General features: G+C 42.9%; 1 protein-coding gene across 8 annotated transcripts in view; it reads right to left on the bottom strand.

The window, feature by feature from the left end:
- Positions 1-27,160, bottom strand: part of FHIP1A (FHF complex subunit HOOK interacting protein 1A) — a 187,839-nt gene that overhangs the window by 43,540 nt on the left and 117,139 nt on the right. For all 8 annotated transcript variants that reach the window (XM_045202366.3, XM_024568967.3, XM_024568968.3 and 5 more), the window contains 3 exons: positions 23,376-24,002; positions 15,340-15,498; positions 13,279-13,365 (listed from right to left, as the gene is read on the bottom strand). In XM_045202366.3, the coding sequence (XP_045058301.2) occupies positions 13,279-13,365; positions 15,340-15,498; positions 23,376-24,002 (873 nt within the window). The remainder of the gene's footprint in view (positions 1-13,278; positions 13,366-15,339; positions 15,499-23,375; positions 24,003-27,160) is intronic.

Below are 27,160 nucleotides of genomic sequence, written 5' to 3'. Positions count from 1 at the left end.
TAAGGTATTAGTAATTCATTTACTGGAAAAAATGAGATGTTACCGACTCATTTACTGGCAAACATTTATGGAGTGCCTATTGGGTGCCAAGCATTGGGCTAACACTGCATCAGGAAATAAGGACACTGGATCAAATGAGAATGTCCCCCACCCTCATGCCACATGCAGCATCTCTACGACATTGAAATCAAATGGGCTTTACAACTCCGAGCTCCTAAATTCTTACGGCATGATACCATCAAAGGAAAAACTGGACAGCTAAATCTACTAGTTCTGATAAAGCATTTAACACAAATATAAATATCACACGTGCTGATCCACATAGTTTGATGTCTTGATAAATAATTACAGCATGACATATTGCCAATTATAGACAACACAAGCCAAAGCAGTAAAGTTTGTCCACTTCGCACAATTTCATCTCTAGATGTGGAGAGCACATTTCAAACATGAATCTTAGAGCCATCTCTGATTCTCCACTAATATTTTTTGTTCATATTTCTTCTGCTTTTTCCTATATCTGTATCTTCCTTTCTATGTTTCCAGCAATATCTGTCTCAAGTCATTGCTCTGCACTTCCATAATAATAATGGTTGTCTCCCTTTCAGCAGCAGCCATCTCTAGCCAGCGCTGAACACCCCTCCCCTCCAATGGCTCCCTTTCCTCCCAGGTCCATGCCACCCCCGAGTGCCATCTGTCAGTCAAACATCAGGTGGTCAACCTGGCTGGACGCCAACAGCTCTACACTCTTTAGTCTCCCCCTGGCTTTCTCCTCTCACTCCTGCACATGTGTCTGCACGCGCACACACCACTACCTAGTTACCATACCTATGTTCACACACTCACTTGTCTAGAAACCATAAAAATGCCTATTATGTGCAAGGAGGTGTGCCACACAGGCTGCTATGATATGAGTTCACTGGCTGAATGAACGAGCAAATACGCATGGTGTCTCCTCTCATGGTGTTTACCACCTGGTAGGAGAAGTAACACACCTAACCTATAAGGATCATGCAGAGCAACCCTTGGGTGTCACATGAGTGATACCAACCAAGCTCTGAAGAAGTGAACAGTAGTTGCCTGCTTCTGGCTTGATCAGGAAGACTTTCAGAAGCAGGTAGCATGTGGTCTGGACATAGAAGGATGAGGAAGATTTCCATGAGCATAGCTGGAGGAGAAAGGCACCTCAAGTAGAGGAAAAACCTAAATAGAGGCATGTAACTAGAAGTCTAATTCACACTCACTGGGTAGCAAATGGTCCAGGGTTGCTAGAGAAGTGAGTCTGTGAGAGAAGTGGGAGGAAGTTTGGGATTAACCCAGGAAAAAGTTAAAATAGTTGGTCTCTGTAAAGTCAACATCTCTATTTCTCTTAACACCTTGATGTCTACAGTTGTTAACCAATTTCGTCCTGGCAGTATGCCACATTTTATATTACTACACATAAAATAATAGTAGCACAGTATAGTTTTACACATCAATGAAAAGACTGCTCAGCCATCTAAAATTATGATTTTTCTAACAAGTATAAATAAGAACAAAAACAGTAATAGCGGAGTTAACACACACATAGCACTCAATCTGTGCCAGGCACCATTTTAGAGTATCGATTCATTCCATTGTCACAACTTCTATAATGTAGGCACCGTCACCATCACCCCCACTTTACAAATGAGGAAAACAGCTCGACTAGGTTAAAGGTCCTGCCCGTGGGCACACAGCTAGCAAGAGGCAGAACTGGGACTGCAACCCTGGCAGCCTGACTCTGAAGTCCACACCGTATTAAACCCTTTGCAAAGAACGTATCTATTGGATACCACAACATTGAGGTTTATGTCAATGAATAAATTAGCCTTCCCTTTTCCACTTGAGTTTTTATGGCAGCAATATCACTCACTGTCCACCTACTTGACAGGGTCACACTGGAGAGCAGAGTTGATGTCATAGTAATAATGGCACCTGCCCAGCATCCTGAGCAAGGGGAGGTACTCCCCTCAATCAAACACTGCACACACATCAGGGGCAGAACACACTCTTAGAATAGATTGGAACCCAACAGTCTCCCTTCACTACCCGCCTTTAGATACCACTGCTACCAAGTCCTTGAATTTCGCAGAGTGTTTTGACCTATGTTATCTGCTTTGATGGCTAAGACAGCTCCCGAGGGAAGCAGGGCAGACCACATCCCCATTTTAATCCCTCACTCATTTGGGAAAGGCTCCACCGGTCCCCAAAGTGCCATCATCTACCCCGGCATCTGATGTTCCTCGGTCCTGGGAGGCCAGCACAGTGGTGTTACTGCACGTGAAAACACCGGATCCTTCACTGGGTTAAGACCCTTGAGATCACACACAAAGCTAGGACCCCTGTCTTCAGAATCCTTAATCAGCATAAACAGCCCAAGTGCCAGCAGCAGGATGCAGACGAGTGCAATGCTTCGAGCACGGTCCTTGGAGCACCTGGGCTTGCTGGCCGAGGGGCAGCCCCAGGACCTCGGCCCTGCCTCCTCGATCAGACTCGCTAGCAGGAGGGAGTTCTCAGGGAGCAAGTGCCCAGGTAAGTGTCTTTACACGTGTAGGTTTCAGAACCTCCAGCATTGAGAATTACAATAAATAGGAAAATAACTTGAGGAACCACTGAGTTAACCTCACATTCTGAGAGACATGAGGAAAGAGTAAATCCGAAGTAATACTGTCTATGAAATAATGCACGGATGTGTTAAGGAACAAAGAGCAGGTTATCTAAAGTCAAAACACTTGTAGCATGAAGAATAGTAGAAAATTCACTGTCCAGTAATACACAGTATCATGCAAAGGAGGCTCATTTCAGAGACTCAGCTGGTTAATAAGTAATATGTGTTTAGCACTAAGTGCCAGAGACAATAAGCACGTAAGTGCCATACCTCGTTTATTCTTCACAAGAGCCCAGTAAGATCAGTGTTAGTGCCCATGGATAATAAAAACTCACAGATGAAGGAACTTGCACAATCACATTGCTAGTTAAATAGCAAAGAGTCAGAACTCACACTGAGTCTCTCTAACCTCAAACTCCATTTTTTAAATGTTAATTATGCTGCTTCCCCAAATTGTATTAATCAAATATAATGTATTAACCAAATATAATGTATTAACTGGATGTATTAGATGGCACATTCTAATTTTCAGTTTTCAATTAATAAATCAAGTATTTCAAGTCAAAGACTCTTATAACTGTCACTGAAATCTCCTAGGTCTACAAAATACCTGGCTCTCATTGGATAGAGCAATTATTAATTTAGGCTGTCTAGAGCTGGCCTGCTTACTATGATTTTTCAACCAAGTTTAATAGTGCCACTGCCTATCCACATCCCACAGCTGCAGGCCCGCGGCAGGAGTGGGCCTTTTAATTACCTCGTTCCGCTGCCATTACTGGCAGCTACCGTGATCCTTCTATCTGGCCTCTCTGCTTCCACCGCACACTTCTGTCTACATTTGGGGTAGCCGAGGAGACAGGATGATGGTTTGGGCCCTGCCACCGCCATCCCAGCTCCTTGTCACAACTGAATCCCCAGCAGCCAATGGGAGCCGCAACACAATGTGAGCTTAGGTGGCACCAGGTGCACCAGCACTCCTGCTGAGCCCAGGTTCCACACATGGGGCACGGTCTCCCCAGCTGCCAGGGGGCCCAAAGGGAGTAAGTAAGCACCCCCTGCTCCGGAGCCTGCAGCAGCCCACCTGAGAGGCTGTGAGACAGCAGCAGCGGCTTCTCTGAGAAACAACAGAACTTCTCCAGGGCATCCTCGAGACCCATTCACTTGGCACCAGGCCAGCAGCCTGTGGGCCCAGGTGGTCACTGGGGCATGCTTTCAGTGAAGTGGAGGACAGAATCACTTAAGTGACTTGTCTACTCCAAGCATGGTAATAAACAAAGTTGCCCATGAACAAAGAGAGCTCAGCAGCATTACAGGAAAAGGATTAAGGAGCCAGCAAAAATAGAGCAGGACAACATTTGGGGGCCTTTAGCTGAACATCTTGGGTCAGTAATCTAGGGAACGGGTTTTAAAAAGCAAATTAACTGAAATGCATAAGTAGAAATATGGAATGGAGGGACCAAAACACTCTCCCACTCCAGTTTTTAGTGCGGTCCTCCCCAGAGCCAGAGTCTACTGGACAACCTCCACAACTCAGAAAAAAATGTAACAGACTTAGCAAAGAACCACCTGATTTGGAAAATAAGATCTCAGAGTGCCAGGGCCAAGATGGCATCCTAGCTCCAGGGCTTTGATCCCTCCTTTCTTCCAATTTCCCGCTGAAAGGAAGGACCTGGCCAATGAAATTTCACAGCATTCGTGGAAACCAGATGGAAAGCTGCAAGGTGTTTTTCATCAGGAAGTGATGCAGATGACAGCAGAGTGACGAAGGGCACCGACATGCTCAGCATCCAAAAATGCAATAGGAAGTCTGCCCAAAGAGCAAACAGGAGAGCTGCCCTCCACCATCCTGCCACCCAAAACCCCCTCCACCATCTCCCAGACGGGAGACGCACGAGGAAGGACGGAAGTGGAGCTCAGTTAAGTGACAGGCTGCTCTGGAGACTAAAACCAGCAGGACCTAAGGAGTTAAGTACTCCTCCCATAAACTCAACACCCAATTATAGCTCATTAACATTTACTAATGATGATCATTTGAAGATTGTATTTAATTGCTCTTAAAATTTTCAGCCACTAGTTTCATGGGGCATAAAAGTCACAAACACCCAACTGGGCTCTAAAGGGGTCCCAGCCACTCCCACCCACAGACACATTAACAGCAAGCAGGCGACTCACAAGTGTGGCTGCTCCCACTCTCTCAAAATTTCCATCTTTTCTTCTCTAGTCTCCAAAAAACTTCCATCCATCAACCTAAGTCAATAAGCCATGAATTACTGAGCTCACAGGATATCGCTCATGAATATGTATGTGTATGTTTGGAAGACAAGATTGTAAAACAAACGGGCTTCTTTGTGGCTCACAGGAACCCAGCACGCATGCCTTTAAGGAAAGGTCTGACAAATATCTGACATTATTCTACCCGTGTATCCTGTTCTAGCATGGTTTCAGCACACACGACATGACGGAAAATCAGTTTTTCTGGTAGATTTTTTTGCTTCTGTTTTTCCAGGAACACCTATACGGAATAATTTGCTGAAAGAAACACAGCTAGCTGCTCTTTGCAAAAACCAAAGGGACAGACTTTCTTTGAGGTCACAGTTATTACTGCTAGTGCCTGTGAGGTGACGGCAGAAAAGGACGGTGTGGGATTACTTTTCCTTCCATCCATCTTTTACTTCAACACCCTCAATGCCCCCGCCTTCAACTACTACAGATAGCCCCAAATTTCTTCCTTAATTTCTTACCAATCTCCAAATAAAGGAGCCAACGTAACCCATAGAAGAGGACCATCCTATTTCACAGGACACGTGACCGAAATAAAATGACTGAGCCCAAGTTGCTATTTATGCAACTCTTACCCCTCCGGTCCCCACATTCTGTCCCTGCTTTCTGTCCCCGCTGGAGCCCTCTCTGTCTGCTGGTCTCCAGCCAGGCACCTGTTCCTACATAACACTGCTGGACAAAGGCAATGAGCCTGCGTCACTTCTGGTTTTGTCTGCTTGGCACGACATGAGGGGTGAGTAAGAGGAAAGATTCAAGAAGAATCAATCATGGCTTCTAGGCCAGGTAACTAGGAAAATGATGTTATTCACACACGCAGACGAAGTGTGCAGAGGATGAGCGAAGGTGGCCTGGGGAGAAAGGCATTGTGAGTTTGGCTTTTGATGGTCTACGTTTGAGGGGCACAGCGGGCCATTCGGGCAGAGCCCCCCAGGGTTGTATATTCATGCCAAGCAGATGCGCAGGCTCTCTGTGTAGAGTCCAGAGTTGATCCCAGGGGCTGACCAGCGGAAGCCCCAGCCCTGAATGTGGCCACAGGCAGGGAAGGACAGGAGAGAGTTAGGTCAGGAGAGCAGACAAGGAGAACAGGAGAGTCTGGAGTGTGGGTGTCAAGGAGTCAGAAGCCTCAGGTTTGTTAAAAAAGTGATTCTTTAAAATTCCATTCTTTTAAATTTGTTCTTTTAAACAAAATTTGTTCTTTTGAAACAAATATGGAAGTGCACTTAATGATGTGGTGAGGGAGTTTTACATCAGGGAGAGGCAGCCGCCATTTGCAGGTGTTCTGGAAGGGTTTGTGGTAGGTGAGCAAGATGACTCCTTCTCTTCAGCATCTTCACCTGTTGGAGCCCTATTATCTCCAGCCTCTCCTCTCAGTGACCCCTTCCCTTGACACTCTTGCTTTCTATGTGTTCTTTGCTTACCACCACACCTACCCAAATGCCAGGCCACCCTTGCTACTTTTTGTCACCATCAGATTGTCCTGGAGCCCCTCATCATCTGACCCCCTGTGCATTGCAAATACTTACTATAAATGTCACTGCTCACCTGCCCTGGGGGTCCAGTTAGGGTCCTTTCTCTGTCTCCTTTGTCCCTGACTTCTTGTGTACTCCATAGTGCTCTTGCACACTATCCAAATACACTCCTCCAAGCCTTGGCTCCTGCTGGAGTGCTCTCTCCCTGAACCACCTTCCCCACCCACTCACGGTCAAGGTTCAGCACCCGGCCACTCTCTCCCTAACCACTCTGTGCCGTCTCCCTAACCACTCTGTGCCGGCCTCCCACCTATCCGCCACCTACCCTGGCTCCTTTCTCTGTTACAGCCCTAATTTTAGCCCACCTTGCTTTAAGTTTGCGGCTAATGTGTCAGTCTCCTGGGTCCCAGACTATAAACTCCATGGAGAAAAGATAGTGTCTCAATCAGCTCCATTTCCCCACGGGGTCTGGTGAAGTGCTCTGCACCTGGGCACACTCACTACATGGTCTTTGGACAAACGACATCATCCTTTCACTGCACATGCGATGGCAGTTCGTCCTGGAATAACGAGGCTAATACCTTCGCATAAGACAATACAAGCTTTTCAGAACACCCTCAGGTTTGATCTCCACTCCCTGGAAGGAGGAAAGAGGAGAATCACTATCCCCATTGTGCAGATGGGCAAACACAGACTCGGCCAGCCTGAAAGCTTCGTACAAGGCCACACAGCAGTAAACACAAGAGCCAGGACTAGAACCCACATCTCCTGACTCATGGTCTGGTGTTATTATTCCACTGCACACTCTGCCTCTGTGTGAATCCATGTAACAATAAGCCTGACCTGACCATGGTTATCTGTGCTTTAGATATTCATTGTTAATTCATATCTGGCATGTTGTTAGTATACCTGCCTGTCTCATTCAAGTCTAACTATGATTTTAGATTCCAAAGGATAAGGATCAATACATAGAATTGGACAGTAACTATAAACTGTAAAAAGTAGATTTTATGTGTTTCTTGAAAATTTTAAGCCACAATTTACTTAAGCATTTCCAAACACACTCTACAGATGCCACCTCTGCCTGCTAATTCATACTCTAAGATGCTGACCCTTGTAAATAAGTGTGCTGGATGCCTTCCGTTTGTCCCTCTCCCTCCTGACTCCCTGCTCTGAGCCCCAGTGGCCCCACATGGACCATTTTTTACCCCTTGATTCCCTCACCACCTGGTTTCCATTTGGGTTCACCCAACAGGCATCCGGCAGGACATCAGAGGAAGGAAGGAGAGTAAAGTTTTGCTATTTATTTTATTCCACTGACTTCCTCTCTGAGGGGCTACCTCAGATTTGGCTGTGACCTATGACAGAAGTTCATGGCTCTTATCAGATGGACCCCTTTCTACACAATCCCCTGATCCTTAAACATTTAGTCCTGGGGTGGCACCCATGGTAACCCCGCCCAGGCTGTGGTCACAAATTCTTTGACATAAGGCGGCTTGGCTAGTTCAGTCGGTAGAACAAATTCTTTGACACTCCTGTCATCAACAGGTGGGGTCTATGTCCTCCCACCTTGAAAGCGGGTGACTACTTTGAACAATAAAATAGGACGGAAACAACATGGTTCCACCTTCTAGACTGGCACTGTCCACTTCCTGTCTCTTGGAGCCCTCAACCCACATACAGGAAGTCCAGCTACCTGAGGCCGCCATGCTGTGAGGAAGCCTGAGCTAGCCCTGTGGAGAGGCTTTGTGGAAAGAGGGCAAGAGGTGGAGAGAGAGTGAGAGAGAGAGATAGAGAGCGAGCCATCCAGCCCCAAGCTGTCCAGGCCGCAGCCACTGTACTCATCCCAGCTGAGCCCACACCTCCTAGGGCAGAAATGAGCGTTCCTTCTGCGTGCTGCCCTAATTCCTGAACCTGGGAATTGTACCTTAGACTCATGACAAATGAGTGTTTTAAGTCTTTAAGGTTGGGGGCAGCTCATTACACAGCCGTAGATCACTGAAACATCCCCCTCTGGTAAGGAGGTGCCTCACTAGCCAATCTGAGTGCCACCTGTTCCTTCTGGGGCCCTGACTGACAAAATGCGTGTGACAGTCATCAGGGCTGATAATCGCCCTCTATACTCCTCTTCTTCTGGGAAAATGAAACTGCACTTGCCTCTGAGGTCGCATGTGGCCTGGTGATTGGCTTTGCTTTGGACAATGAAGTGTGAACAGAAATGACATGTGTCACTTCCAGACAAAACTTCAAAACCAGTGGGCCAGCCACCTGGTCCCTCCCCTCTGACCTCAGGACCAGGGATATCAGACAGTGCAGGTTCTATCGACCTGGGTCCCCGAGTGGGGATACCGTGGAGGAGAGCCACGTACGAGCTGCTCACTCCACCCCCCAGGTGGATAAGCCATGAGAACAAAGACATAAACACTTGTTGTTTCAGCCGCTGAGATGTTGGTGTTGTTTGCTCCTCTAGCATCCTCATAGTGACAGACACAGGAAGTTCTTTTCTCAAGCTAATCCTGACCAAAACGTCCCCCTGCACGAGGGGAGCACTGGAACTCCTGAATATTCTGCACCAAAAAAAAAGGAACTCCATAAATTAAGCAAATATACATATCTATATTTTTAACATCTATGATCAGGAAAACCATGGATATCGACCCCGTGGGAACGTGGTTGCCATGGGAATGCACCTGCCTCCTAGACCTCCAGCTACCGGGATGTAAGTGACCCAGGGCACCTTCGGCTACCTCAGCACATGGCCCACAGGTGGCTCACAGCCCCTGGCTGAGGCACCCGGGCAGCTCTGGCAGACCTGTTCCGGGGGCACCTGGACCTCCTCATAACAAGCTAGGACGCTCCCAGTCAGGCTCACACTCTGCTGCACTTGGCGTCAGGCCGGCCTTGCAGTCTGACAACACCACAGCCAGCCGTCCCCACCCTGCTCCCTGTTTTCTCTCTCACCAGCACTTCTGCTGGCAAAACCCTCGCACATGTGATCCCAGCCTGCATCCGCTCCACTGAGAACTCAGACTCACACAACCACACCAATGAATACTCAGCCTTGAAAGCTCAGCTTTGATAAATTAAACATACGGAGACAACAGAACTAGCTCGTGCTGGACAATTAATGGCTGTCCCATTAATCTAAAGTCATTAATAACTGTTTTTGTACAACATGATGTCCATGGCCATGGCTAGATCTAATTCCTAAATGACCTATATTAACATGGTATCATTTTCTTTAATGTGACTTTTACAAAGTGTGATTTTAACCTATCTCCAAAAATGTATTCTTCCCTAAATGACCAAAATAGGCTCCCAATCTCTTATCCAAAACCCTGCAGACCATGTATTTTGGAATTCAAAACCTCATCCTTTAGAAAAGCAATATTATATCTGCCATACTTGACACAACCCAGCAGGCCGGGAGCAAAGCTCTACAATCAAATACATTAATATTTCTTCATAAAGCATACAGATATTAACATAAGTGAGATAAAAACAGCCCCGACACTGTTCAGGGGTGGGTATGCCACCAAAGAGCCCAGCAAAGGTTAGGTTGTGTTGCCATATCAATTACTTAAAAAATTCAGTTTTCAGAGCTTTTTGAATTTTTGAGTTGTGAATAAGGGATTGTATTTCCAGACTACAGAAAACTATTCAGTCCTATTTTTTTTAAAAAAGCCAAACCAAACCAACAACAAAAACCCAGATACACCTTTGGGTTAACACAGGAGAACAAACGACCACCCCACAGCTCGGGGTGAAGAAAGCCACAGCAGAACAGCATGCACAGGAGGTGTGACATTCAACAAGCACAGGGTGGGAAGAGGAGAGGTGGAGACAATCTGCGCTGTCAGGCACTCCCCCCCACCCCTTTCACTGCCCACACCCCTTTGTAATGACTGAGGGAATGCCAAGTGGAGATACTGTTTATGAGTACTGACTGTGATGCGGTGAAGTTACTGAGTATGAATTTATTTATATTATTTATGAGACAGAGAGACTAAATTCACCTCTGCCAACTGCCTGCGTTGACGGCGCATAACTAGAATGTTTTGCATAAACTGGGGGCTGAGATAGAGCACAAAGGAAATTTACTCAAGGTATTAAATGAGGCTCTTCGGTCAAGGCAAGGGATGCAGCATGGGGAAAACTACGGACAGGAGCCCCTGCAGTAGACATGAGACCCCAGGTCCCTCTCCCCACATCAAAAGGGAGGGTACAGGCTCGGATGGGACTGTCCCCACTGGGAACGCCTCATGAAATGCCCGGTTCTGGACTTTGTTCCTCATCTGCTTCTGTGTCCCTGGCCAGCCATTCATAAAAGGCTCTTTTCTTCTTCAACCATTCAGGGAGCCAAGAGCCACAGGAGAGGCTGGCCACCTCCCCCAACCCCACTTCCTTCCTAAGCCTTTAAGTTTAAATGACAAAAACACAAACAAAATAAAAAGATGAAGAGCAGGAAGAAAAATCAACTAAGGAGGAAATATTCTCCCTAGTCATTCAATAGCCCTGGGAGAAATGGTCCTCGAAGAATAAAAGTTAAGGAATGTTAACTAGGGATTAGAAATCTAATATGGCAATGTTCACTTGGCATTTCATGTACTTAGTATTGACTGTACTTTTTCACAATAAGCACACATTAAAATAACTTTATGATTTAAAAAATCTCTTTTGAAGTATGGGCATTACTGAGAACAATATTAGTTAATGTATATAAAGTGCTATTACTATTCTCTATGAACCACCATCTGAGAACGTACCAAGTGCAAGCACTTTGCTTGGCACTTTGACGAACATCATTCCATCTGGGCACTGTTTATTCAGCCTCTAAATCTAAGGCACTGTGCTTGGCACTAGAGATACCCCAGTGAACAAAACAAGGGTGAACCCTACCCCCAAGAAGCAGGCAAACCGCTGGGGAGACAGACATTAAGCAAGCCATTGCACACTTAACGATCCGATTCCCCTCGTGGCGAGCGCTATGAAGGAGAAGCACAGCGACCATCTGATCCTCACAGCAGCTCTCTGAGGTGGGTCTCATCCTCAATTAAGGATAAAGAGTTATCATTAATATTTGTAGCCTTAACGTGTGCTAATTATAATGACATAAAACACACTGACCAAATAGTAATTTTATAATTATAGCTATTATGACAATGACTTGAGGAATTATTTTATGTCAACAGGTTAATGAGGAAAAGGATGGTAAAATGTGCAAGAAAGTCTAAATGTGTGAGAGCGTGTGTGGATAATTCCTGCCGAAGGATTTCCCCAGCACTGTTGTGTTCCTCCGCAGATGGAAATTCCTCCATGCAGAGGCCTGGAGACCTTCACTCCAAAACCCCGTCCCAACCCCAGAACGGCAAGATAGGAACAGAAAGACAACCTGGAAGCAAATACAAGGTTTATATTTGCCAAAGATATGTTCCATATCTAAAAGACATTTTCAACTTTCACCCTGGCTGGTGTGGTTCAGTGGATTGAGTGTTGGCTTGAGGACCAAGGGGTTACCAGTTCAATTCCTACTCAGGGCACATGCCTGGGTTGTGGGCCAGGTCCCCAGTAGGAGGCGCACGAGAGACAACCATACATTGAGGTTTCTCTCCCTCTCTTTCTCCCTTTCTCCCTCCCTTTCCCTCTCTCTGGAAATGGGTGAATAAACTCTTTAAAAAATATAAAAAATAAAAACATTTTTCATTTCAAAGACTTGGTCTCTTTATGCCCATAAACCACTAAACCTAGAAATCTCAAAATTCTGATGCTCAAACCACATCTAACATTGCCTCTTGAACCTAGAAGTAACACAGAAACCCTCATCAGAGCGAGCACCCATCTGCAAAACACTGTCACTGCGCTCAAACGGCACTGAGTGGCAAGGCATGCATGTCGCCCATTGAGACCTGCGGCTAAGAGCCGGGCATGCCGGCTGGCTAGAGCTGTAATACTAACCTTGGCGTGTGTGGTGTGGAAGTATCTCGAAGGTAACATCTCCTCAAAATAAAATACTTTGAAAATTTGGGGAAGGAAAAAAAAGAGCTAGTGATCTAAACTAGAACTCCCCTCAGCATGCACAGCCAGGCTTCAAAGTTGCCATAATCAGGTAATCTCGGATTCTGTAAAATGAGAGCCCACAGAAATAGAACTTGGCAGGTGCAGAAAGGCGGGCATTCCACCAAAACGCATGTGATGAGTAGTTCCTCTCTTCTCACCCAACCAAGGCTGGCAATTCCAATAACTCGATCCAAGATCCTCTTAAACTAAATACTGTATATGTCTCTTTCCTTAGTGAAGAAAAAAGTTCTTAAAATTAGAATTCTAGGTCCACGGGTGTCTCCTGACAGCTCACAACAGAGAAGCTATCAGTTGACTTATTACACAGAATGAGAGTGTCAGAGGGGATTCAGACCAGTGCTAATGAGACAGCCAACCCTGGACAGGACCTTAACTTGGCTTCACTTTAATTTTTTGCTGTCACAAAGTTTTTGTAATAAAAAATTATGTTCTAAGAGATGGCAAATCCAAGGTACTTGTGCTACCAGCGCCCCTCTCCACATCCACAGGAAACCTTGCACCCTCTATGACATACTTGGACTTGAATTCCAAGTAGCCACTCACCATGAACTATGTAGGCACAACAGTCAGTCTATTTGCCAACCCTGATTTAGACTATCCTACCTGTCATTCAAAATGCCGTATTCTATGACACCAAATGGATCCCATCAGACTTAGGCTGTAGCAATTGTTAAGACCTGTGTTTGACATGGCTAAGGAATATGGATGGAGGAAGAAATAAGGCTAATATCACCATCAAGTCAGTTACACCATGTTCGCCCTCCTCAGTTACTATCAGTTTTACCACAAACAAACAAGAGGTTACATCAGCCAATCACTGACCTTATGGAGAGCAGGAGCCAAGACTGGTACCAAGAACCCATTGTAAATATAACTTACAAGCTGATTACGAATCAAGGGATGAGCCACCTAAGGGAGAAACAAGTAGTTATGAAAAATACAAAGAATTCAAATTTTAGGTCTTCTTAAAAATCAAACATTTCTGTGTACACTCTGAATCCAAAAAAGAAATCCAAATTTTGGCCACTTTATTTCATAGTTAAAGAATAATTCAGATTTTAAACCACCATGGAATTTTTTCAGATGGTTCATTTCAGTATAAATAGCTTGGACTTTCAAAGTTTTAAAAAGTGGCAATTTTAAGTTTCTATTTTAAAAAATAGACAATAAATAGCCTGAGCTGTATAAGGAGGCATAATATAAAATTCCCAAGATAGATACTATAATTTTTACCCCATAACTTCATCTATGTCTCATCTCAACTTGGAACTAATTTAAAATAAAAAGAATATAACTGTCAAAATGGACAATTAAATACATTTATTTTGCTGGCAGAAAAAATTCTCATTTTGAAGGTGCATTTTCTGCTCCTCATTTTATTGTGGAGGAAGGCATTTAGGAAATCTTTTCATAAAAAACAGATCCTCTTCAAAAGCAGAAAACATTATCAGAGGTGCGAGACTTCCTATATTTGATTTACAAAATATATTTAGCATGGATAGTCTTTACTAATATCTTTTATAAGTAATTCTTTTCAACAGTACCCCCCCAAATATCTTAAAACTACCATATTTTGCCATGTATAGTGTGCACCCTCATTTCTGTGCGCATTAGCACGGCATTATTGTACCAATGGTATGGAATCATTATACTCACGTATATCTTACCCTTATCTTTCCCTCAAAAAGGTGGGCAAAAACATGCACATTATACATGGCAAACTATGGTATATAGCCTCAATTTCAAAATATAGTCAGAAATATATCACTTTTCTGTTCTTAACCATGACTGTTAGCTTTACTTTTCTTTGTTAAAAAAATAATAGTCAAATAAAATAAACAGCAATTTCTAGGGAAGTGAGGCTACATCTTTGAATTACTAATAATCTCTCTCTGTGGTACATTTGGGGAGAAACTAATAGTTTTATCTCTAATATTTCTACACAATTCTGCAGGAAAATGTTGATAGACTGTAATATTAAAGAAAAAATATTACAGAAAAAATATAAATAAGCTTTATTTATATGTAAGTGTAATCCACTTACATATAAATAAAGCTTCCTTTGACTTAGCAATAGAAATGAGATGGGAGCCAAAGTAATTTATTTGCATTTTCTTCCAGAAGCTATTTCTTTATTTGGTAGATAAACAGATTATCACTAACATTTTTCACCTTACAATCACCATAAAGAAAATTTGATTTCTTAATAAATCCAATATTAAGGTGATATTTACGCTGTACAGAAATAAAACATTGTTTGACAAATATTTACTACATCCTTAAATGTATGTAAAATCTGATTTTTATTGAAAACAATAACAAGAAATCTGAAAGTAAAAATCCAATCAAGAAGCCAAATATAGTAGAGTTCAGTGGTGCCTTTACCCCGAAGTAGGCCAATTTCAAAGCAAATTTAATTTGTGTTACTAAGAAGATGCTTAAGTTCTTCTAAATTCAATTGGGATAACAACATTCTTTATGTAGTATGCACCATTAAGCAAAATAAAGTGTTTTCCTTTGTAGACTCCCAAAAAGACCTTGAAATAAAAGTAGTATAATTTGGAGTGCTTAAAAGCCTAAAAATATCTATTTAATGAGTCAGGCATTGAACTTATTTTTTGATGGTTAAGTGGATAATCAAAACAGAATTATCAATTTTATAATGAAGATAAAGGAAATCTACGTATTTTTCTCAATTAAAACTTCCCAGAAACCCATAAACTAACACTTTTACTCATCCAAGGATATTCAGTGTGCTTCAAGCAAAGCATCCATAGTCCACAAACATTCAAATAAAAAAAGAGACTGTTTATAACCTACTCCTTAGCAATGCTTGTACTCTGCAGGAACCGTAACAAAGGGTCCCTACTTCGTGCTCGGTACCTGTATGACGGCGTTGCAGAACTCCAGGGAGTTCATGAACTGCACGAGGGAAGGGAGGAGGAGCCAGTCGTCTCTGAGAAGGCAGTGCCACTCCTCGCCTTTCTCTTCCAGCTTTGTAGGCAGGGAAGAGTAGAGACCACTGAGCCCGGTGGCAAGCACCTGTGTTCGGAAACAAAACTGTCATCAGCTCTCTTCCAAAGTCTCACCCTGAGATTAAGAACTCACAGGGGAGGCCCATGCCACTGGTCCAAAGGCTGCCCTGGAAGTAGCGAGGTATTGAAGAATGAGAGGGTATTTCGCTGGCTAGGGAGGATTCAACAGGTGCAGATGGACTCCTCCAATAGAGGGAACAGCAGCACCCTGGGTATTTGATTAACACATGCATCGATGATATGGGTTGCTTATCTCTTACGTACCAGGCATATGCTGGTCTGGGGGTAGAGAGTTAGGGGGGCACATGCAAAGATGAAGGAAACATGATCCCTGCCCCCACGATGTTCAGGAGAGGGGCAAACTCAACACAACACATTATAGCACAATGCACTGAGTGCACATACAGAGAAGGCACACACCCCAGTCTGCGGGAGGAAGCCCTGGACTACGGCACTTGCTCCAAGACAGAAGGTCTCCCAGTAAGAACCTTGAGGAGCTCTATGACAAAGATTCCTGCAAACGTGTTAAAGGCCATGGCAAACACATGCATATTTACAGTTTAAAAAGCACTTTAATCTGATATTCACAAATGAGAGCAAGGAAAAAGAACTGGGGGTCATGGATCAGTTAGATGTAACAGCAATAGTTCAAACAGAGCCCCAGTGGGTCTAAGCTGACGCATCGGCAGTAGGAAAAGGGAGGAGGAAATAAACGTGAGGTTCACGTGTAAGTGGATGTGAGGGTGAGCTAGCTATGACATCTATCGATCCAGCATTAATCCAGAGCTCACGGGATTTACTTCCTGCCTCCGTGCTCTGTTCCCAAAACTACAGCATTTGGACTTAGTGAGGGTGAGCAAGAACTCAAAACTATCAAGTTATCCAGCTTGGTCATTAAGAAAATGGCAATGCCATTAACAGAGATAAAAGTGTGGGGAAGGAACCCACTTGGGCTGCGTGCTTGTTGATTTTATCTTGGGGGGCATGAGACCGAGGGAAATGATGAATGTCATAGTTGGGAAGCCTCCCACCTGGGGAGTGATGCTAGCCAATCAGCACCGTAGAGATCCCCATCCGCAGGCGTGCGAAGGATGGGCAGGAACAGCACAGAACAGAAGCAAGGAAGCTGCCTATAAACGGCGCTCCTCTAGGATAAACCCTGAGGCTATGGGGACTCAAATGGGCTGGAAACATTCAAGAAAACATTCAATCCTAACTTAGGCCCAGAAAAGAAATAGCAAAGTATTCACTGATCTCCGCATCTAATAAGAGATGAATAGGCAATTAAAATAGTGCAATAAATGTTCAGAATACATAATAGAGAATATATGGTGCCGTGGATATACCAAGGGCCTTAACCCAGACTTGGAGTGGGAGGGAGCAGGAAATGTTCTCGGAAGAAGTGATGTCCAAGCTGCTAAAGAATAAATAGGAAAAGAGTTTTGACAGGAAGAATGTGCTAAGCAGAGGGTGTACAAAAGCTCAAAGGAAAAAGAAAAGATGGTATCTTCCACGGACTAAGAGAAGCACAGTATTATTGGAGTATAGAATTAGAGGTGCTAGGAGTCCAGCAAGGTAAGCAGGAGTCCGATCCTGTGGGGTTTTGCAGGCCAGAATAAAGAGCTTGAGGTACGTCCCATTGGAGAGCCCAGTAGGCAGCTGTGTGGGGCCAGTGCTTACGAGAAGGATCTGGATTAGGGATGGAGACCTGGAACAGTTCATGTATAGATGGTACCTCCTGCCCAACAGACCAGAGGGAGAAGGGGAGGGAGGCTTTGCAGACGAGATATGATGAAACAACCCACAGTGCCTGGCATCAGAAACAGAAAGTCAGAAGGAGGTGTGGGTCCAGGTATGTTGAACTGGGAAAAAAATGCTGCCTCTCCTCCCTCGCCCCGTTCCCACAGCACCCTCTGTATCCCTTTGTGTAGCAGCTGTCATTCTCTCATTGCTAGTGTACTGGCTGTCTTCTCATCTCACCTGGTCTCGCTTGTTCAGTCCAGGCCACACTGGAGGAGGACGACGTGTGCCGGCAGGTATGTGTAATGTCAGGGGCGAGCAGTACCTCCCATGAGTGACAGACACATCAAGCTCAACAGCAGAATACTGGACTGGCCTGAGAAACGGGACCCTGCAGGCCTTAGTGCAGAGAAACCAGGTGACGCCAAGGGAAGGAGGAGGGGGTCACCTGGAGAGGAGCCCACAGGGGAGTAGGACGGGCAGTGAGGGAAACAGGAACCATTTGAATATGTGAGAAACCAAAAGATGCTATCCATTTCTCTGTTCTGTTTCCCAGTGACCTTTACTCACTCACTGAGTCACTCGCTTGTTAGAAAAGAATTACTGAGCTCCTTCAGGCCAGGTACTAGGGTAAGTACAGGAAATACACCGTAAACAAGACAGTGCATTTATCACTTTTTCAAAATCCGAGCATCTGTGGTCCCAAAGGAGAATGTCCCCTATTTAAAGTACTTAATTCCTTGTCAACATACCCAAACAAATCACTTTAATTCCAGTGTAAAATGTGACCCGAGTGGATTGCATGTAAAAAACTTAAAACCTTCACCAAGAGAGAATGGAAACCTAAGTTCTCCTTGAAGGGAAATCTAACCTTGATGCCACATTTAAAAAATCAATTACATTTGCTAACTCATGCTAAATTAACCACAGAACAAAAGGCTTTAACTGTGCATACTCCCGATTCCTTAACCACTGTGAGGCTTTGAAGATGAATTCATAAAGACAGGCCTAATTTGTCTGACTAAAACGCTGGGAATAACTATTTAGTATATCAATATAATTACAGCAACATTAATCTTCAAATTATATACATCAGTGACAGTAATTAAAAATAACACATACCTAATATTCACTTTTTAAAAAGCGTGTTCTTGACAAAGGCACGGCTAAGGTGCGAGCGGAAGCCCGCCAGCACAGGGACAGTGCCGCGTCACCGCTGGACAGGCGTCCTGCCGCTCTTGCCGCTGTGAGTGGGGCTGGAGAATGTCTCTGCTATATTCCTCAGGCAAAGAAACATGGAAGGAAATATCCATAGTCTGAAGAACAAGGTTCCGAGTCTTTACTGCTAAATATTTACATTCCCCTTCCTAAGACTTTTGCTCAGAGCTCAGGTTCGTTCACCCAATCCACATATATTTCTAGAACATTGACTATGGGCCAGGTGCTGGAGAAAGAGAAGCAAACAGATCAGACCAGGCGAGAAGGAGGGGACAGACGATAAACTAATAAATGCGAGAAAGACGACTGCCACCCAAAGGGATGCAGAGAGTGCTTCAGGAACAGCACAGGGGAAAAAGGGAGGCGACAAGGGCATGCGGATGATTTTTCCAAGAGTTAAATAGCACAATCTATTTGCGTTTAAATTTCATTTTAAACTTAATTTAAAATACAGGGACATTCAACAGCTCATTAGAAACAAAATGCCCATCCATTATTTCAGCCTTTCATTGATCCTGACCACACAAAAGTAATTATGAAACATACTTTTTCCTAACACATTAAGTACTGACCCAATATTTTTAATTTATTTGCTCTCAAGAGTCTTCTTAAAAAAAATGAATCACCATAGAAAACTGTAAGAGTAACAACAGATAATCTAAAAAGCAACCACTTCCCTGGAGGCAGTATACCATGATGGTTGTTGAGACTGTGCATTTCAGTACCAGACTAATGCAGTTGTTGAACCTGACTCTGCCATTTGCAGCAGTTATGAAGTCCTCTGGGGTTCAGTTTCTTTACCCAATTGTGGCAAGGATTAACGAAAGCTGTGCAAGTAGAAAGGTGACCATCACTGGTTTCCACGTGGCAGTGTTCGCAGGGGAGGGAAGAAAGGACAAATGCACAGAGCACAGAACGAGTCAGGGAAGGTCCATCTTTAATGTGAAACATCTGAAAGTACCCAGTTAATTTCAGCAAAAACAAAAACATTTTTAGCAGATGGCTTCAGACTGAAGCTAGCAGCAGAACACCTGGTGGGGACCATTTGATACACCTTGCCAACATAAAAAACCTCATAAATTTCAGATATGGGATAAATAATGTTTTACCCACGACTGTGTACCTAAAGGTTGCTTATTTCAATTTGCATTCCGAATTTATGTATAGGCTACTTTCTACCTTTGCCAATATGGAACAAGTGACAAGGGCTTAATCATCAATATTTGGTTTAAAAAGAATGAAGAGAAGACAAGGTCACAGAGTCCCCAGCCATTTCTGTGTTGGCACTCAGATGTTCCCTAGGGTATCCTCGCTCTTCTGCTTTTCTTGGAAAAGCACATCTTAAGATAAGAGGCAGTGGAACCAGCAAGCTCTTCCTATAACTACAACAGAAGTTTCCAAAAGTGGTCTGGTTTCCTGAAAGAATCATTATTCTTCCCGACACCTGACGCTAACACACTTTGACAATCATACTAATTAGAGAAAGCTTTTTGTCATCTGTGATCCTTAGCCGGATGGTTAATAGAGTATGCTTTTATATTCAACACAAAGAGAGCCCCTTTTAAAAATTATGTTGTCAGATGTAATTATAGAAAACTGGTACAAATGAGATATGGGGTCCATCCTGAGGAGGCGGCTTAACACAACAAAGCTGTGTGTTCTGTTCCAGAAAATAAGGTCGGTTGTGGCTGTTGTTTTTCCTCCAGTTTTTATGAACTGTACAGTGTTTGAAAACACCTTTTTATAAAAGCAACAGCTACTCAGTAAAATCTGCTTCCAACGTAAGCAGCCCTAATAAATTTAAATGTTTAAGTATGAAATATCACAAACACATAAAACAGAACAGAAACCATCCTAAGATTTCAAGAATTTTAATGCTTGCCCATAATTTCTTCAGGGCACTCTTTATTTTTATCAAAAAATAAAACATAACAAATAGAGCTAAACCCTACTGCTCCCCGCCCCCCTTCACCCTGAAAAGCAATCAGTCTTAAAGTTAGTACCTACTATTCCTATACTCATTTTGGTACTTTTACTGAATTCGTATATATCCAAAAAACAGCATACACTCAGATTTTGTCTTTATGTAAATTTTATGTAAATAGCAACATATTATGTAACCGTTTGTTACTTTTTTTCACTTAATATGTTTTTAGACTTATAGGTATTCACGCTTGTATAGTTACATGTGATTCATTCATTTCGAATGCTGAGTAGTATTCCATTGATATTGAACAAACCAGTTTATTTATCTTTCTCTTAACATGCTTCTATTTTTCTCTTCTCAAATCAGTATTCCATTGAGTATCTTCATGCATGTATCCTGGCAAACATGCCAGACTGCCCTAGGGCAGGTATCTGGAAGACGCACGATCACATGGCGCACAAATATTCAATGTTTCAATGCCTCCTGGTTTATTGTAGCAATGTATGTTCTCAAGAGTTCCTCTTTTCCACGCCCCTGACAATACTTGGTGCTGCCGGAGGGCCAACAGTTGGCCGCTCTAGCGAGCAGCGTCTGCTGGCTCTTTGTGGGATGAGAGTGCATCTCCCGCAAGTGCTAGGGAAGATGAGCGTATTTTCATGTTTATTGTCTTTGGGCGTCTTTTGGGAATTGTCCATTCACATCCTTTGCCCATCTTTCTAATGTATTTTTTCATCATTTTCTTATTAGTTTGTAGCATTACAAATATTTTTTTGTTTATTTTGGGTACCCATCATTTGTAGTTATATGCGTTGCAAGCATCTTCTCCCAATCCGTGTTTTTTGTTCTTAACTCTAGTCTCTTCTTTATGGTTGATGTTTTATGGTAAGCATTGATACTTTATTATTTATGTACAAGGTTAAACACAAGGTTAATAAGCACATGGGTCATTGAGTCAGACTGCCCAGGTTCAAATCCTGACTCTACCTCTCACTAACCCTGTTCACAGGTTCAAGGATTAGTATGTAGACAGCTTGGAGGGGGGAAGAGGGAGGCACTATTCTGCACACCACCGTTGTTATACCCAGTTTGGAGAATTTCCCTTGAGGAAATTAAAGGAATAAAACAGCAAAATCATAATTCTCTTAGAATTTAATCTGACAACATAAGATGGTGAGTTTGGTAGAAGCTGAGGAAGTGGGGAGACACCATGGGGTCTAGAAACAAGAGTGATAGAGATGAGGATGAAAAGGAGGAGCTGGACATGAGCAATGTTGCGTAGGTAGAAGCTTATTAAAAGATAAACATTTTTTTCAGACAGCTCAAAGGAAGGGAAACTTACTATGTTGGCACAGATGAAGGGAATCAGTTCTTCACTTCCCATCTGACTATCAACCTTTGTTCAATTTCTTATTCCATTGGTCAGAACACAGAAGGGAAGAGCTACTTGAATGGTACCCTGAATTTCTTAACTGCAATTCTATTTTTCAAAAAATTTTACTTGTTTGCCCCGAAATAAATATTCACCAGATACTAGGTGGCCCTGGTTTCTTAGTAGAAATAAGAATTTAGTAGTCTAAAGAAGATTGCATTTGAACCTCAAAGCAAAACACATTATGTTACTCACTAGCATTGCTATTAGCATTTTAAGCAGGTCATTCTTTACTGGGCAAGACCATTCCACAAACTACCGGGCACTAAGCATCCTTGGCCCCCTCACACTAAATGGCAGTTGACCTTCCTCCCCAGCCACCCATGTCCCTATCACAACCAAACACACCCCACACACCTCTCTAAATGCACTCTAAATGTCCTCATCCCCAGTCAAAAACTACCCACATAGTGTTAATTAACGGTGAATCTAATCCACTGATGGCAATTTGCCTGGCCTGTTCCGAAAAATTTACTGATGGTATTGTATACTATTCCCGCAGCATCAGGCATATTTAAGGAAATATAGTTTACAAATAAATATAATGATGCAACTGTAAAAAGAAACAGACAATGGAGATGAACTGGAAATGTTCACTCGGAAATAATAGCTGTTGTCCAACATAACTGAAAAACCAGAGGAAGACACAAATATATATATATATAAATCCCCTTCCAAAGACGAGACCAACACCAAAATAACAATCAGAACCCAAGGGGTCTTCAGAGTCCCAGGCAGCTCCCATTATTTTCTGGAACTGTGACTGGACCTGGGGCACTCTGACTTCTGCAAAGGACATTACACTTTACCTCTCACCATACCAGTGATTAAGAACCTAGACAGAGCCCTGACTACTGTAGTTCAATCGATTGAGCGTGGGCTGGGAACCAAAGGGTCGCCAGTTCGATTGCCAGTCAGGGCACATGCCTGGGTTGTGGGCCAGGACCCCAGTTGGGACCATGTGAGAGGCAACCACACATTGATGTTTCTCTCCCTCTCTTTCTCCCTCCCTTCTCCTCTCTCTTTTTATACATTAAAAAACAAACAAACAAAAAAAACTATGCAGAATAGAGAATTTCTTGCTACCTCACATCGTAAATATGTATTTATTTTTTAAAGTAAAATCAGTGCCTTGTTTCTATCGTCATGGTCATTATCTTGCTGAGAAACAAATTAATTTGTGAAACTAGCTGTGAGGGGTCTCACCCCATGCTAGGATCTGTTGGGGCAAAATAAACCTGAAAAGCTGAAAATAAAGAAAATGCAGGTCTGACCAATGGCTCAGAACATGCTCTTATGAAAAACTAAAACAGTTCCTAACCCAACAGAAATGGACCAAGATTTGCTAATACAGATAGCTGCCCCTGTTGACTTATCTTGAGCTGACACTGCTCAGCCAAATAGCATCTCAGTTTAGGATTGCCCTGCTCCCTCCAAAAGATTCCCTGTAAATATCTGTCCATAGAAGGTGCCACGTACAACTTGCTGAAAGGAATAGTGAAGTGTTTGGCATTAGCACAAGACAGGAAAAGAGAGGTGGGTGACAAACATGGCAGTGAGGGGGACTTACTGGACAAAAGTAGGTGTTCTCCGCGATGTGACGGGCCACCATGCTGTTCTCCGCAGAGAGAGACATGATGAAAAGCAGAGCATCCCGGGCCTGCTGACCTACTGTCCCCTCTCGGTGAATGAAGGGAATCAGAAGGGAGAAGATGAGGAAGTTGGCTGCCCCTTGGTCCTCACTCGTGTGGAAGAAGAGTTCCAGAATGGATGGATCTTTGGCAAGGATGGAACAGAGCTGATTGAGCAGGACAACCAGCTTCTCCTCCACGGCAGGGGTGGCTGTTCCCGAACAAGAGCTCAGCAACATCATCAGGGGCTTCAGAATGGGCTTGTGGTGCAGCAGTGGCTGATGCGACTGGGTGACCAGCATCTCGTACATCTTTAGCTGTTCGATTTTAGTGTCATCAGTAAATTCCCGCCTCAAGCTCCAAAGGAAGAGTTTCTCCATAATGTTCTCAGAGACCACAAATTCCAGAATTGGCCCCATTGCGGCATCCTTGGCTTGTTCTTCAATCAGCAAGAAGAGCATGTGTTCTACATAATTCTGCACAGCACTGGCCTCATCTGGAGGGATGGATCCATATTTTGCCTGGCTGTTCTTCAAGGGGTCATGCTTCTCTAAGATCTTCACAACCTGTAACCCAACCAAACATTTGTCATCCACCTAATGTTTATCATAATGACAAAAACACACACCACTCCTGATTGTACCCGAGTTCACAGAAGACACAGGAGCTATGGCCCACAACAAGATATGAGTGAGCTTTGTGTTCATCTCTCTCTCATGAGAATAAAGTGAAGGGGTTCGACTACAGAAAGATGATGTTTGAAGAAGTTCATTTATAATAGTTATAATTTTTGACAACCTAACTGTCAAAGAAAGCAGTATGGTTATGTCAATTAAGCTACATGCATTTGTGGGCCTATTATCACAAAGACTATTCAGCAAAACAAAACCTTGTAAGTGATACATTAGATGAAAAAATTAGTTACTTATATAGTTGCATCCATCATTATCAACTATGTCAAAAACATGTGAAAAAAAGACTGAAAAGAAATATAAAAAACAGTAACTGTTTTTGTGTTCAAAGTAATAGGTTCTTAAATTTTTTAAACTGTCAAGAATACTGCTTTTTAATTTTAAAATACATTAAATAAATAAGACTACCCATGTTCTCCTATAAATAGAGCTGATTTGGAGATTTCAGCAGAGGAACACAGCTCCTCACATGCCCTGGACGAACATTATCCTCCCCTCCTCTGCCTGGATGGGCACCCTTTCAACTAAGCAAGCAACACGAGGAAGGGTGAAAGGAAACTGGTGGACAAAAGACACACACCTGGCAGAATCAACCCCAACATACAACATGTACCTGCATTTCTTCAAGCCAGAAAAAGTTCTGAAATAACCAACTACGAAATAAATCCCTAACATACAGAATCTCTGTTTGGGATAATGAAAAAGTACTGGAAATAGTGGTGATGGTTGCATAACACTGTGAATGTGATGTGACATTGCTAACGTCATTGAATTATACACCTAAAAAGGTCAAGATGGCAAACTCCATTTATGTGTTTGTTTGTTTGTTTAAACCCTCACCCAAGGACATTTTTTCATTGCTTTTAGAGACAGAGAGAGAGAGGGAGGAAGGGTGGGGAGGAGGGGGGAGAAAGAGAGAGAGACAAATGTCCGTGTGAGAGAGAGACAAATGTCCGTGTGAGAGAGAAACATCAATCAGTTGCTTTTTTGTACACGCCCCAACCTGGTATTGAACCCACAATTGTGTATGTCCCCTGACCAGGAATCAAACCTGCAACCCTTCAGTCTATGGGATGGTGCTCCAACCAAGTAAGACACACCAGCCAAGACTCATCATATATATTTTACCACCAAAAAGAAAAAAGTCAACTGACAGTAAAAAATAAATAAATAAAGCCCTAATTGGGTCACGTGACAGCATGTTTCTCTCACCGCTGCTGGCCTGTGAATGCCTATCAATACTGGCTTCTACTTTGGGACCTGGAAATTGAAACAACTTTTTATCTCAACTTCCATGTAACTTTATGACTTGGAATTGCTATGATAGTATGCATTCACTTCCTTTAAAATGTATACACATGATGATTTTTAAATAGTGAAAAACTGATGAATTTGTATTAATTCCTTTGTGTCTTTCTGAACCGCATGCTATATGAAATATGTTGTGTTCTGCAGTACCCTCCTGCCCCAGTTCTGTAACGTGCTGTTACATGTTCTGTATTTAGGTTACAAAACTTTTGCAAGTCACTGGGGAAGCTGGCGAAGGTACCATGCTCTGTCAGCAAGAATGAGAGCAAGACAGGAGTGTACTTCCCAGGGAAAGGTCTGTTTTTTTCCCTGTCAGAAATAGGGCAAAGGAACCTGTATGGCCCAGGCAAGTTATATCCTTTTAGAGTGAACAGAATGCGCAGAATCTGTAATCTCTATCGGCTTCCATTCAAAAATTAACAATACTGTCACAAAGGGAAAAAATCACCCCAAGGCGCCCGAACTGACATTTCCAATGAGGAAAGCCTTTAGTTCGCAGCTGCCCAGGAGGCACCCAGCTCCATGACCGTGGCCCCTGTGTGCCCACTAGACATGCTCTCTCCTTCCAACTCCAGAGTGCCCCTGCCCTTCCCAAGAAGCCATCCACAATTCCCCCAAGACCTGATTACCTCACTGGCAGAAATGCTGGGACCCAACTCTCCGCCTTTCCCTTTGCTCTAGCCTGGGCGACACCTCACAGAGATCACAGTACCACACTTGTCCAAAAGGGGGCTCCACCTCAACACGGCATGTTCTCCAGCCCCAAAGCCTGAACTTTAATGTGAATTTGTTCCACATTCTGAAGAACAAATTAGCTACACATTGTGTCAGTTCTCTAATGCCAGCGTCCACATACTAAATTTCTTTAGGAGAGCTATCTACACAGTTAGGCCCTGGGGTGGAAATGTAATTATACTTCTCACGTGTGCTCAGGCTGTCTGAACTGTCTCAAATTGGGACTGTTCATTATGTATCAATGGTGGCACAGCAAATTAGCTCAACCTTTCTGGAAAACAATCTGGCAATTTGTACAGAAGCCACAAAAAAATTGTCCCTGCCCTTTGACTTGTTAATCTCACTTTGGGGAAAAGGCCTAAAGGAAACAATCCAAAAATGATTGTTAAAAAATGTTCACACCGGTGATATTTTTAATGATGAAAAAAATATTATTGACCCAAATGGTTAAAAGTAAGAGAATTATAATCAAAATATTATATCGCCATACAATAAAACTATTAAAAATAAACACTAAGTGCATTATATAATTACCTGCAAATGTATACATGAAATATTTTAAGTTAAAAACTAAATATTTGACAAAGATGTATTAGCAGTGTCAGATTAATTACCTCTTCTTTCCTGTAAGTTGACCTAATTTCATAATATAAATAAAAATAAAAGTAGATACGTTATTTAATAATTTTGTACTAATGTCTTTAAAAAGAACCAAAACACTGAGTTAACAACAATTAGTAAATAGAAATCTCATCCTCAGAATTCCTAAGCAATATAAATTTATGCATATGTGTTTATACTATTATGCAAAATATTATATATCTAAATGTATATGTGTAATACACACCAAAACTATATACATGATCACAAGTTACATTTTTCTCATGAATTAATCTTCTTTTATATTATTTATTCCAATGTATTTCTTTGAAAACATATCTATTTTTTTTTTGCTATGAAAAACCTTAAAAAAAGAACTGAGATTTTTA

This window comes from Desmodus rotundus, chromosome 9, assembly GCF_022682495.2.
Source record: "Desmodus rotundus isolate HL8 chromosome 9, HLdesRot8A.1, whole genome shotgun sequence".
Lineage (NCBI taxonomy): Eukaryota > Metazoa > Chordata > Mammalia > Chiroptera > Phyllostomidae > Desmodus > Desmodus rotundus.
The sequence above is the reverse complement of the archived record's forward strand: the minus strand, read 5'-3'. Positions and strand labels throughout refer to the sequence as shown.